This window comes from Ornithorhynchus anatinus, chromosome 8, assembly GCF_004115215.2.
Source record: "Ornithorhynchus anatinus isolate Pmale09 chromosome 8, mOrnAna1.pri.v4, whole genome shotgun sequence".
Lineage (NCBI taxonomy): Eukaryota > Metazoa > Chordata > Mammalia > Monotremata > Ornithorhynchidae > Ornithorhynchus > Ornithorhynchus anatinus.
In genome coordinates this window covers 67,068,829-67,082,352 of record NC_041735.1, presented here as the reverse complement: position 1 = coordinate 67,082,352, position 13,524 = coordinate 67,068,829, and the positions used below count along the sequence as shown (strand labels likewise).

At 61.5% G+C, this 13,524-nt stretch overlaps 1 protein-coding gene across 1 annotated transcript in view; it reads left to right on the top strand.

Annotated features, from left to right (window-relative positions):
• Positions 1–6,951: 6,951 nt before the first annotated feature.
• PHF14 (PHD finger protein 14) overlaps positions 6,952–13,524 on the top strand; it is a 197,696-nt gene continuing 191,123 nt past the window's right edge. The window contains exons 1-2 of the mRNA XM_039912824.1: positions 6,952–7,023; positions 11,042–11,152. Of these exons, the coding sequence (XP_039768758.1) occupies position 7,023; positions 11,042–11,152 (112 nt within the window). The 5' untranslated portion in view covers positions 6,952–7,022. The remainder of the gene's footprint in view (positions 7,024–11,041; positions 11,153–13,524) is intronic.

The window sequence follows — 13,524 nt, the reverse complement described above, 5'->3', positions numbered from 1 at the left end:
GAGCCCGGGCTTGGGAGTCAGATGTCATGAGTTCGAATCCCCGTTCTGTCACTCGTCAGCTGTGTGACCGTGGGCAAGGCACTTCACTTCTCTGGGCCTCAGTGACCTCATCTGTACAATGGGGAAGAAGACTGGGAGCCCCACGTGGGACGACCCGATTCCCCTGTATCTCCCCCAGCGCTTCGGACGGTGCCCGGCACGTAGGAAGCGCTTAACAGATACCAACGTTATTATTATTATAATTTGATATTCACCCCATCCCCGACGCCACAGCGCTTAGGTGCGTATCTTTACATTAGATGTTATAAAAGACTGATTTATAACGTCCCATTAACGCCTGTCTCCTGTAGACGGTAAGCTCGGGGGCGGGGGACGGCTGGGGGGGCGGAACGTGTGGGCTAATTCCGTTGCACCGCGCCCTCCCGAGCGCTCGGCACGGCGCTCTGCGCATAGTAGGTGCCCAATAAGTACGACCGACCGGTGGATTCGGTGTCTTTCTTCTCGCCGACCGGGACGTGGGGCTTCAGAGAAACGGAAAGGCTCAAGCTCCTTAGGGGAAGGGAACGTGTCCGCCAACCCTGTTGGATCCGAGCGTTGGGTATTCGTTCGTTCCTCATTCAGTCGTATTTACTAGGCCCTTACCGGGTGCGGAGGGCCGTGCTGAGCGCCTGGGAGAGTACGATACGACGATAAGCAGTGACGGTCTGGAGGGGAGACAGACATCGACACAGATACAACTGAGAGATGAAAACCCAAGCGCCGTGGGGCTGGCAGGAGGGGAAGGGCCGAGGGAGCGGGTCGGGGCGACGCGGGAGGGAGCGGGAGGGGAGGGAAAGCGGGGCTTAGTCCGGGAAGGCTTCCCGGAGGAGGGGGGGGGCCTTCGGGAAGGCTCCGAAGAAGGTGGGAGAGTCATCGTTTGGGGGATTAGAGGAGGGAGGGCGGGACGGGCGAGATGGAGGCCCGGTGAGGGGGTGAGCGGCGGCAGAGGAGCGGAGGGTCCGCGCCGCGATGGAGGAGGAGAGAAGGGAGGTGAGGGAGCCGGGGGATGGGTGGCTTTAGAGCCAATTCATTCATTCAGTAGTATTTACTGAGCGCTTACTAGGCCGCAGAGCACCGCACTAAGCGCTTGGAACGGACAATTGGGCAACAGAGAGAGACCGTCCCCGCCCGGTGACGGGCTCACGGTCTGATCGGGGGAGGCGGGCGGACAGAAACAGTAGCAATAAATAGAATCGAGGGGATGGACAGCTCATTAAAACAATAGCGATAAATAGAATCGAGGCGATGGACAACATCTCCTCGACAAAATAAATAGGGTAATGACAATAGATGCGGATGAGCGGAGGAGCACAGTGCTGAGGGGAGGGGAAGGGAGAGGGGGAGGGGCAGAGGGAGAGGGGGGACAAGGGGGGCCAAGGGGGGGGGGCAGAGAGGGAGCAGAGGGAAGAGGGGAAGCTCAGTGTGGGAAGGCCCCCTGGAGGAGGTGAGCTCTCGGTAGGACCACGGTGAGGAGTGCTCCACGCGCAGTAGGCGCTGCACGGATACCTTTGACTGCAGGGAACCGAACCGAAACTCGGCGTCCGAAACCCCACGGCGGGGAGAGGAACGAACGTCTACGACGACGGAGGGGAGCGGAGGAGCCGGGCCGGACGGCGGATCCGCATCCGGGGGCCCTCGGGGTCGGGTCGGGCTGGGGTCTGAGGCCCAGCGGAGCAGGCCCCCCCCCCGAAGGGCAGGCCACCGGAGAGGGAACGCGGCTCTTAGGGCCCAGCCGGGAACACCGGAGAGGAAACGCGGGACCGTCGCGGGCCGAGAAGAGGGAGCGGCGAGCCGGCGGTTCTCGCCGGGTCGGCTTCTCGGGACCGATGACCCTCCCTGGTCGGGAAGGGCTACAGCCCAATCCTACCGTACCCACCCCGGCGCTTGATACGGCGCCCGGCGCCTAACGAGCACCTGAATACCCCAGTTAATCATAAGAACGCTGCTATTTAAGCCCTCGCTACGCGCGGGGCACCGTTCTGAGCGCTGGGGTAGGTACGGGGTCATCGGGTCGTCCCACGTGAGGCTCACGGCCTTCATCCCCGTTTTCCAGATGGGGTCCCTGAGGCCCGGAGAAGTGAAGCGACTCGCCCGCGGTCACACGGCTGGCGAGCGGCGGAACGGGGATTCGAACCCATGATCGCCGACTCCCGACGATAATGTCGGTACCTGTTAAGCGCTTACTACGTGCAGGGCACCGTTGCAAGCGCTGGGGGAGACACGGGGTCATCGGGCCGTCCCACGGGAGGCTCGCGGTTAATCCCCGTTTGACGGACGAGGGAACCGAGGCCCAGAGGAGTGGAGCGACTCGGCCGCAGCGGCACAGCTGGCAAGCGGCGGGACCGGGATTCGAACCCACGATCTCTGACTCCCAAGCCCGGGCTCTTTCCACTGAGCCGCGCTCCTCCGCCCGAGACCGGGCAACAGCGCAGCTGGCGGTTCGAGGGGTGGGGATAGTTCTCTTTTCGAAATCGCTTCTTTTTTTTAGGATATTCGTGAAGCACTATGTGTCGAGGACTGTATTATTCATTCAGTCGTATTTCTTGAGCCCTTTCTGAGTGCGGGGCGCTGTACTGAGCGGTTGGGAGAGCCGGAGATCACGGGAACCGGGCACATTCCCCGCCCACGGTGAGCTTCCGGTCTGGAGGGGGAGAGAGACGTCAGTCGAAATAAATGGATGGGGGAGGCGCACGTTAAGTGGTGTGGGGCTGGGAGGGGGGATGAATGAAGGGGGCGAGTCGGGGCGAGGCAAGCGGGGAGGGGGAGATGAGGAAAAGCGGGGCTTGATCTGGGGCTCCAAAGGTGAGGTGCCAAGCACTGGGCTAGATCCAGGAGCGTCATTCGTTCAGTCATCGGATCGTATTTATTGAGCGCTTACCGCGTGCGGAGCGCGCTGTACGAAGCGCTTGGAACGGACAGTTCGGATAACGGATAGAGACCGTCCCCGCCCGACGACGGGCTCGCGTCAGCCTGGACGCGGTCCGCGTGGGTTTCGTGGCCTAGGGTGGAAAGAGCGCGGGTCTGGGAGTCACAAGGACCCGGGTTCTAATTCCGGCTCCGCCACTGCTGCGGGACCTCGGGCGGGTCACGGTCACTTCTCTGGGCCTCCGACCCCTCCTCTGTAAGATGAGGATTAAAGACCGTGAGCCTCACGTGGGACCTGGACCGCATACATCCCCGGAGCCACCCCAGCGCTCCGTTCGGCGTCTGGCACGTCGGAAGCGCCGAACGAAGACCGTTTTAAAAAAGAAAAAAAAAAAAAAGGCCAAGAGGGAGGACGATTGAATCCCCTTTTTACAGATGAGAGAACTGAGGCTCAGAGAAGAGAAGCGTTCTCCCCCTCTCGTGGTGAACAGGGAGCGTCCTCAACTCCATCTTGAGTGTCCGCGCCCGAGCGTCTTAGTACAGCGCTCTGGCCCCGGGGAGCGCTCCGGAAAGGCAGTTGACGGATGCAGTGACTTGCCCGAGGCCGCGCAACGGACAAGGGGCGGGGGCTGGATTGGAACCCAGGTCCTCTGACTCCCAGGCCCGGGCCCTTTCCACCAGGCCCCGCTGCTCCTTTCTGACTCTCTCAGCTTTTCTGGCTTTTGCGGGATGCCGCAGACCCCTCGGGCGGGGAAGGTTTAGTTTGGAGTCCGCCTCGGTGGAATCTGGGATCTTCCAGCGACTGAATCCGCGGGACCCCGGCTAAGCGTCTATCACCGGCACCCCAAGAAAGGAGCGTGTCTGCCGAGCGACGTCCCCGAAGGGTCGGAACAGAAACTGCTGGAAAACACGGCGATTATATGTTACTATTAGGGGGTGACAGAAAAGAAATCGCTTTTTTAGAGTGGAGTAATTTGATAAGCGAGCCGTGGAATACAATTATATTCAGGCAAATTGAAGATTTTTTTTTAAAAAAACTGTGCCTTTAGCCATAGAATTATTTTTCCGTGAGATGAATTGACAGCTAAGGTCGTTCCTCTGATAACAGAAACGCAAATTGCACCACCTTCTCAGTAAAAGCACGAGGTTTATTTTGAGGTTAAAAAGTAAATAGAGTGTTTGGCGAGCACTGTGGGTATTTAACCCAACCTGTATTTAATTGATAGATTTCCCTTAGGGGTATTTTTTGGGTCAGGGGAAGTCTCTGCCCACAGTATAAATCGCAGAGATCCGCACGTCTCCGACACCGTACGTTGAGAACCTCGGCTATTTCGGGGGGCGGGGGGGGGGTTGCCGAGACCTCCCGACCAGAAGCAAAACGATCCGAGTCATTTTAAATTTAACTGGCGTATTTTTCTCACCTAAATGGTCTAGCGGAGCACATCCGGGGCCAGAATATCTCCGTACGGCGCGCGGTACTCCAGGCCAGAGCGTGCTACGTGGAAGACGGCCCGCCACGCGGAGACGGACGCGCTGGTAAAACCGACCGGTTTTCAGGACCCGATCCGTATGTTTTAGGCCACGCGTTTTAAATCTCATCAGAGAGAGGGGAAGCCTTCCGTCCGCTCTTCAGAGGCGGGAAGCGGGAGAGGAGAAAGCTGGAAAGTGCGAACGGGGAGACCCTCCCCCTCTCGCCTTGGTCTTCGCCCGGTTCGGAGACAGGTCGGGAACCGTCGGCCAGGCAGGACGGGGAACGGCTTGGATTCGCTACACGCTTCGAAGTCAGAGAAACGGCGGGGCTCAGCGGGAAGAGCCCGGGGCTTGGGAGTCGCGGGTCGTGAGTTCGAATCCCCGGCTCCGCCGCTCGTCAGCCGTGTGACTTTGGCCGAGTCGCTTCACGTCTCCGTGCCTCCGGGTACCTCATCTGGAAAACGATTAAGACGCTGAGCCCCGCGGGGGAAGCAGCGTGGCTCGGTGGAAAGAGCCTGGGCTTTGGCGTCAGAGGTCTTGAGTTCGAATCCCGGCTCTGCCGCCTGTCAGCCGGGTGGCCGCGGGCGAGTCGCTTCACTTCTCTGGGCCTCAGTTCCCTCATCTGTAAAATGGGGATGAAGACCCTGAGCCCCACGTGGGACGACCCGATTCCCCCGTGTCTCCCCCAAGCGCTTAGAACAGCGCTCCGCACAGAGTAAGCGCTTAACCACTACCAACGTCGTTATTGTTATTATTAGTATCACAACCCGACGGCCCTGTATCCCCCCCCCAGCGCTTAGATGGGTGCTCGGGCCCTAGTAAGCGCTTAACCAATACCATCGTCCTTATGATTATCAAGTTGAATTTGCATCTTAACAGGGCGGCAGAAACATCCCCTCCGCCCTCCTGGATTCCATCTTCCCCCTTTCAGCTCTGCACGCGTCACTGGGCCTCAGGGACCTCAGCCGGAAAATGGGGACGAAGGCCGTGAGCCCCACGTGGGACGACCCGACGGACCGCGTATCTCCCCCAGCGCCCGGCACGTAGTAAGCGCTTAACGGATACCATTGCCATCATTTTTATCGTAGCGAAGGAGACGGGCCGAGAAGCGGCGCGGCTCAGTGGAAAGAGCACGGGCTGTGGAGTCGGGGGTCATGGGTTCGAACCCCGGCTCTGCCACTCGTCAGCCGGGGTGACCGTGGGCCAGTCGCTTCACTTGTCTGCGCCTCAGTTCCCTCATCCGTAAAAGGGGGACGAAGACCGCGAACCCCACGGGGGACGACCCGATCCCCCCCCCCGGGTCCACCCCGGCGCTTAGAACGGTGCTGTGCGCATAGTAAGCGCTTAACCGATACCAACCTCGTTAGGAGGCCTTCCCGGACCGGGCCCTCCCTTTCCCTCCGCTCCTCCCTCCCCGCACCACTCGGGTCTATCCGTATATATTATCTGTCGCTCTATTTATTGTATCGATGATGCGTACAGATCTCTGATCGTATTTATTTCTCTCCAGGGTGTCGGCGTCTCCTCGTTTCGTCGCCCGCCTCGCCCCCCGCCCCGTCTAGGCCGCGGGTCCGTCGTGGGGCCGGGGTCGTCTCTCCGTCGCCCGATGGTCCCTTCCCGGCGCTCGGCCCATCCGACGCCGAACGAATCGAAGGAGTAGGCGCTCAATAAACGGACGGAACGGAGGAAGGAAGGAAAGCAGCGTGGCTCAGGGGAAAGAGCCCGGGCTTGGGAGACGCGCGGGTCGTGGGTCCGCATCCCGGCTCCGCCGCTCGGCGGCTGTGTTGACGGTGGGCGGGTCGCTTGGCTTCTCCGCGCCTCAGTGACCTCGTCTGTGAAATGGGGATTAACCGGGAGCCTCACGAGGGACCGCCCGATGACCCCCGCATCGTCCCCCGGCGCTTAGGACAGGGCTCTGCACGTAGTAAGCGCTCAACCAACACCAACGTCCTCATTATTTATGATGAGAAGCGGCGCGGCTCCGTGGAAAGGGGCCGGGCTTGGGAGTCGGAGGTTGTGGGTTCTAATCCCGGCTCCGCCCCTGGCCAGCTGCGTGACTTTGGGCAAGTCCCTTCACTTCTCCGGGCCCCGGTTCCCGCCTCTGTCAGACGGGGATGAAAACCGTGAGAGCCCCACGTGGGGCCGCCCGATCGCCTCGGGTCCCCCGGCGCCTCGAGCGGGGCTTTGCGCATAGTGAGCGCTTAACAGATACCCACATTATGATGATTATGATGATGATTGTGATTCTTCTCCGGGCCTCGGTTCCCTCCTCTGTCAAACGGGGACGAAGCCCGGGAGGGCGAATGGGGAGGGGGAGGGGTGGGGGGGGGGGGGGGGGCCGTGGGTTCCCGCGGCGGCGTGGCGCATGCGCGTGTCGGGGCCCTGGGTGGGGCGGCGGCGCCCGGCGCTTCCGGGGGTCGGGGAGGCGCTTCCGGGTCAGGGGTCGCCCCCATTGTCTCCCCGCTCGGCCGCCCGCCCAGACCGGCCCTTTCCGGGGGCGGGGCGGACGCCGCGTGCAGCTGCCCCCTCCTTCCCTCCCTCGCTCGCTCGCTCGCTCCCGGTCCCGGTCCCGGTCCCGGTGTCGGTCCTCCCCGTGGGGGTGGGTCCCGGTCCCGGGCCCCGCCCGCCGCCCCACACCCGGAGCCTTTAGTAAGTGACCGCCCCGCGCCCCCCCACCCATCTGCCTCCATGCCGCCCCATCTGCTGCGCGCCCTGCTCTCCTCTGCTCCTCCTCCTCTCCCCCTCCTTCTCCTCCTCCTCCTCCTCTTTCCCTCCTCTTCTCTCCTCCTCCTCTCTCCTCCTTCTCCTCCTCCTCCTCTCTCCCTCCTTCTCCTCCTCCTCCTCTCCCCCTCCTTCTCCTCCTCCTCCTCCTCTTTCCCTCCTCTTCTCTCCTCCTCCTCTCTCCCTCCTTCTCCTCCTCCTCCTCTCTCCCTCCTCTTCTCTCCTCCTCCTCCTTCTTCTTTAGCTTCTCCTTCTTCTCCTCTTCTCCTCCTCCTCCTCCTCCTTCTTTAGCTTCTCCTTCTTCTCCTCTTCTCCGCCTCCTGCTCCTCCTCCTGCTTCTCCTTCTCTCCTCCTCCCGCTTCTCCTCCTCCCCATTTTTTCTTCTTTAGCTTCCCCTTCTCTTCCCCTACTTCTCCTTTTCTCCTCCCCCTTCTGCTTCTCCTTCTCTCCTCCTCCTCCTCCTCCTCCATCTCCATCTCTCTGCATTCGTTCATTCAATCGTATTGATTGAGCGCTAACTCTGTGCAGAACATCAGACTGAGCTCCTGGAAAGTCTTCTGCTTCTCCTCCTTCTGTTCTCCTCCTCCGCCTTCTGCTTCTCCTCCTCCGCCTTCCGCTTCTCCTCCTCCGTCTTCTGCTTCTCCTCCTCCTGCTGCTGCTTCTTTTTCTGCCTCTTCTCCTTCTTTTGCTTCTCTTTCTCCTCCATCTTCTCCTCCCTGTGCTTCTCCTCTCCCCCTCCTTCTTTTCCTTCTCCTTTTGCTGCTTTTCCTTCTCCTCTTCCTCCTTTTCTCCTCCCCCTTCTGCTTCTTCTCTCTTCTCCACCTTCTTTCCTCCTCCTGCGTCTTCTCCTCCTTCCTCTACTTCTTCTTTAGCTTCTCCTTCACTTCTTCTCCTACTTCTCCTTTTCTCCTCCTCCTGCTGCTCCTCCTCCTCCTCTTCCTCCTCCTTCTGCTTCTCCTTCTCTCCTCCTCCGTCTTCATTCATTCATTTATTCAGTCGTATTGATTGAGCGCTACCTCTGTGCAGAACATCAGACTGAGCTCCTGGAAAGTCTTCTGCTTCTCCTCCTCCTGTTCCCCTCCTCCTCCGTCTTCTGCTTCTCCTTATTCTGCTTCTTCTTTTTCTGCTTCTCTTCCCCCTCCTCCATCTCCTCCTCCTTCCCCTTCTCCTTTTCCTCCTTTTCTCCTCCCCATTCTGCTTCTGCTCCACCTTCTGTCCTCCTTCTGCTTCTCCTTCTCTTTCCTATTCTGCTTCTCCTCCTCTCCTCATCCTCTTCCTACTCTCCTCCTCCTTCTTTTGCCTCTCTCCTCCTGCTCCTCCTCTTGCTGCTTCTCCTTGTTTTGCTTTTTCTCCTCCTTATTCTGCTTCTCCTTCTTCTCTCGCTTCTATTTCTCCTCATTCTTCTTCTGCTTCTCCTTCCTCTTCTCCTCCTCCTTCTGCTTCTCCTCCTCCTGCTCCTCCTTATTCTGCTTCTCCTCCTCCTTTTGCTTCACCTTTTCCTCCTCCTCTTCTCCTGCTCTTCCTCCTTTTGTTTCTCCTCCTCCCGCTTCTCCGTCTCTTCTCCTCTTTCTGCTTTTTCTCCTTCCCCGCCTCTCTTCTCCCTCTCCTTCCCCGCCTCTCTTCTCCATCTCCTTCTCTGCCTTCTCTCCTCCTCCTTCCGGTTCTCCTTTTCTGCTCCTCCTGATTCTGCTTTTCCTTCTCCTTCTCTTCTCCTGCTCCTCCTCGTTCTGCTTCTCCTCCTCCTTCTCTGCCTTCTCTCCTCCTCCTTCTCTGCCTTCTCTCCTCCTCCTCCTCCTCCTGCTTCTCCTTCTCCCCCTTCTTTTGCTTCTCCTCCTCTCCTCCTCCATCTGCTTCTCCTCCTTCTCCCCCTTCTTTTGCTTCCCTTCCTCCTCCTCTTGCTTCTCCTCCTTCTTTTGCTTCTCTTCCTCCTCCTTCTTCTCCTTCTGCTTCTCTCCTCATTTTCCTTCTTCTTTTGGTTCTCCTCCTTCTTCGCCTCCTCTTTCTCCACCTTCTCTCCTCCTCCTCCCTCTGCTTCTCCATCTCCTCCTCCTCCTTTTCTCCTGCTCCTCCTTATTCTGCTTCTCCACCTCGTCCTCTCCTCATCCTTCTGCTTCTCCTTCTTTTGCTCCTCCTCCTCCTCCTCCTTCTCTTTCTCCTTCTGCTTCACCTTTTCTCCTCCTCCTCTTCTTCTGCTTCTTCGCCTCCTCCTCCTCCTGTTTCTCCTCCTCCTCCTCCTGTTTCTCCTCCTCCCCCTTCTGCTTCTCCTCTTTCTCTCCTTTTGCTTCTCTTTCTCCTTCTCTTCCTTCTGCTTCTCCTTCTCTCCTCATTTTCCTTCTTCTTTTGCTTCTCCTCCTTTTCTTTCCCCACCTTCTCTCCTCCTCCTCCTCTGCTTCTCCATCTCCTCCTCCTTCTCTTTCCCCGCTCCTCCTTATTCTGCTTCTCCTTCTTGTCCTCTCCTCATCCTCCTCTGCTTCTCCTCCTTCTCTCCTCCTCCTCCTTTTACTTTTTCTTTTGCTTCTCCTTCTTCTTTCGCTTCTTTTCCTTCTCCTCCTCCTCCTTTTGCTTCTCTTCCTCCTTTTCTCTTCCTTCTGCTTGTTTTCCTTCTTCTCCACCTCCTCTCCTCTCTCTGCCTCTCCATCTCCTCCTTCTCTTCTGCTGCTCCTTATTCTGCTTCTCCTCGTCATCCTTCTCCTCGTGCTCCTCCTCCTGCTTCTCCTCTCCTCCTCCTTTTACTTTTTCTTTTGCTTCTCCTTCTTCTTTTGCTTCTTTTCCTCCTCCTCCTCCTCCTTTTGCTTCTCTTCCTCCTCTTCTCTTCCTTCTGCTTGTTTTCCTTCTTCTCCACCTCCTCTCCTCCTCTCTCTGCCTCTCCATCTCCTCCTTCTCTTCTGCTCCTCCTTATTCTGCTTCTCCTCGTCATCCTTCTCCTCATGCTCCTCCTGCTTCTCCTCTCCTCCTCCTTTTTCTTTTTCTTTTTCTTTTTCTTTTGCTTCTTCATCTTCTGCTTCTCCTTCTCCTCTGCCTTCTCTCCTCCACCTTCTGTCCTCCTCCACCTTCTCTCCTTCTTCTGTTTCTCCTCCTTCTTCTCGTCTTCCTGCTCCTCCTTTTCTTCCTCTTGTTCCTCCTTATTCTGCTTCTCCTCCTCCGCCTTCTCTTCCTCCTCCTCCTCCTGCTCCCCTTTCTCCTCCTCCTCCTGCTCCCCTTTCTCCTCCTCCTCCTTCTTTTGCTTCTCCTCCTCCTCCTTCCTCTCCTCCTCTTTCTCCTCTTCTCCTCCTCCTCCTCCCCGCCACAGCACGTGCCTTTCATTCATTGAGTGGTATTCATCGAGCGCTTACTGCGCGCAGAGCACCGGGCTGAGGGCTTGGGAGAGTCCACTCGGCGCCCTGGTTGGCGCGCTCCGTCCCGCATCCTCGAGGGCCGGCTGAGGCGACGGCTTGGGGCCCGGGAACAGGTCCGCCCGCTCCGTCCAGTCGGACTCTCTCAAACGCTCCGCACAGCGCCCTGCGCGCCGTAAGCTCTCGGGAACTACTACTAGTTGATTGACAGGGAAGGGGCGCGCCTCGGGGTGGGTCGGGAAGAGGAAAACCTGGGAAGAGCACCTCCCGACCCCGCAGCCCGACAGTCGGTGGTATTCGTGGGGGGCAGAACGCCGTGCTAAGCACTTGGGAGAGTCCGGTCCGGTAGGGGTTGGTCGACACGTTGCCTTGACGCGCCGCTCGGTGCGTCGGCCGGCCTTCCCCGGGTGCATCTTCCCGCTCCCCGGGGACTTCTGCGGACAAAAGCGCCCCGCCAATCAGCGGTGCTTCATTGAGCGCTTCCTCGGCGCCGAGCTCTGTCCCGAGCGCCGCAGAGAGGACCGTAACCGCGGAATCGCTCCCCCGCACCCCTCCGCCGCTGCCGGGAGCGAGCGTCATCCCGACCGACCGTGTGCCGTCTTTCTCCTTGACAGTGGATCGCAGCTCGAAGAGGAGGCAAGTGAAGACCCTGGCAGCTTCCCTGCTAGAAGCTCTAGATTACGATAGTTCCGATGACAGTGATTTTAAAGTCGGAGATGCTTCAGGTAAATCGACGCCCTCCTCCCGCCCGCCTCGCCCCTCTCTCCTCCTCTTCTCCCTCGCTCCCCCTCGACAGTGCCCGAGGGAACGATCGGCGGGGAACGATCGCGCCCGCACGCGGACTCTCTCCCTCTCGCCCCGCTTCATCTCGGAGATCGGTTTCCCGGCCTCGGCCGACTCGGGCGGGCCTAGGGTTAGGATCCACTCGGGGGGGGGTCTCGGCTCGTGGGCCTTCGGCCCTTCCTCCCGGCAGACGTCTTCCCCTTGCCGGACGGTTCGCCCCGAGTGTCTGTTGAGCACGTGCGGAGCGCCGGACGGGAGCCCGCGGGGCGGCACGATAGCGAGTAAACGGGATCCCCGCCCTCACGGGGCCCGCCGGGCGCCGAACGCTGTGCCGAGCGCCTGGGGGAGTCCACGACGGGGTCGGTAGACCCGAACCCGGCTCACGGTCTAGCGGGGGAGGCCGACGGCGAGGTCTCTCACGGCCCGGAGGGAGGGTTAGGGCCCGGAAGGTGGGTTTGGGAGGTCGGCCGGTACGCGGGCGCCCGGCGGGCGCGGCCCGAGCGGCGGGGGGAGGACAGAGGGACGCCAGGGAGGCGAGCGGTTAAATCGCGGAAGGCCTCCGGGAGGAGACGGGATTTCAGAAGGGCTCGTGAGACCGGGGAAGCTGCTGGGCGGGAGCGAGAGGCCAGCGGCGGCAGAGGCGAGGACGGGGCCACGCGAGCGATTCCGCCGGGTCGGGGGGGGGCGTTTCGGAGGCTTAGTTTCGGGGTGGAGGGGGCCGCGCGGTCGGGGGGGGGGGGACCCCGAGGTCGTGTGGGCCTCGAGCGGGCCGAGCCGGTCCGCCCGGATTCCCGGTGGGCCGGGGGTTCCGCCGCAGCGCCGTCCGAGGGGGCCGGGGCTTCGCGTGCGGCGCCGTCCGAGGGGGCCGGGGTTTCCGGTGCGGCGCCGCCTGAGGGGCCGGGGGCTTCCCGTCCGGTGCTCTCTGAGGGGATCAGATGCCGAGGGCGGCGGGGCTTCCCGTGCGGCGCCCCGTGAGGGGGCCGGGGCTTTCGGCGCGGCGCCGTCCGAGGGGGGCCGGGGCTTCCCGCGCGGCGCCGTCCGAGGGGGGCCGGGGCTCCCGGTGCGGTGCCGGCTGAGGGAGTCAGACGGTGAGGGCGACGGGGCCCGCGGTGCAGCGCTCTCTGAGCGGGGCCTGGGCTCGCCGTGCCGTGCCGTGCCGCGCCGCCTGAAGGGGCCGGGGCTTCCGGTGCAGCGCTCCCTTAGGGGGGGCCGGGGCTTCCGGCGCCGTGCCGTCTGAGGGGGTCAGATGCCGGGGGCCGCGGGGCTTGCGGCGCGGCGCCGCCCGAGGGGGCCGGGGCTGCCCGCGCGGCGCCGTCCGAGGGGGTCGGACGCCGTGGAGACGACCCGGAGCGGACACCGCCCGCCCTCCCTCCCGCCCGCCCCTCAGTCCCGGAGGACTCGAGGACGAGGGACGGGCGGCCCGGCCCGGCCCGGCCCGGCCCGGCGGAGAGCGCGCGGCCCCGCTGGGGAGGGGAGGTCAGACGACCTGACCCGGCAGCTCGCTCCGACTCTCCCTCTCGTCGGCCGGGTGGCCTTGGACGAGTCGCCTCCCCCGGCCCCGCCTCGCTTCCCCTCTCCTCCCTCCCGAGTAGACCGTGAGCCCCGTGGGAGTCGGGGCCCGCCCCTGACCCATTAGAGAAGCAGCGTGGCTCAGCGGAAAGAGCGTGGGCTTTGGAGTCAGAGGTCATGAGTTCGGATGCCGGCTCGGCCACGCGTCAGCCGTGTGACCGTGGGCGAGTCACTTCACTTCTCTGGGCCTCGGTTCCCTCGTCTGTAAAGTGGGGATGAAGACCGTGAGCCCCACGTGGGACGACCCGACTCCCCCGCGTCCACCCCGGCGCCTAGAACGGCGCTCGGCACATAGTAAGCGCTGGACAGATACCAACGTTATTATCAACCCGATTCTCCCGTTCCCACCCCTGCGCGCAGGGCGCCGTACCGAGCGCCCGGGAGAGCGGAGTAGAGTTGGCGGACGGGATCCCGACCCTTCGGGAGCTCGCGGTCTGTCGCCCCAGCGGTCGGCGCTCCGTACGGGACGCCGGGGGCTGACCGCGGTCGCGGCATCGTGCCCGGTGCTTGGGGGAGTTCGGTACGGCAGCAGACAGTTGGTAGACGGGTTCCTTTCCAAACTGGGGGCTTACCGTCTCCAGACGGAGGCGGGCGTACCGAAGCGCGATCCGGACGCGGACGTGAGCGTTGTGGGTTTCGGACGTTCTCGTTGTGGTCCCCCGAGCTCTCGAGAGAGACCTGTGCGCCCAGTGAGCGCTCAGTAGATAATAGTAATGTTGGTATTTAAGCGCTTACTGCGTGCGAG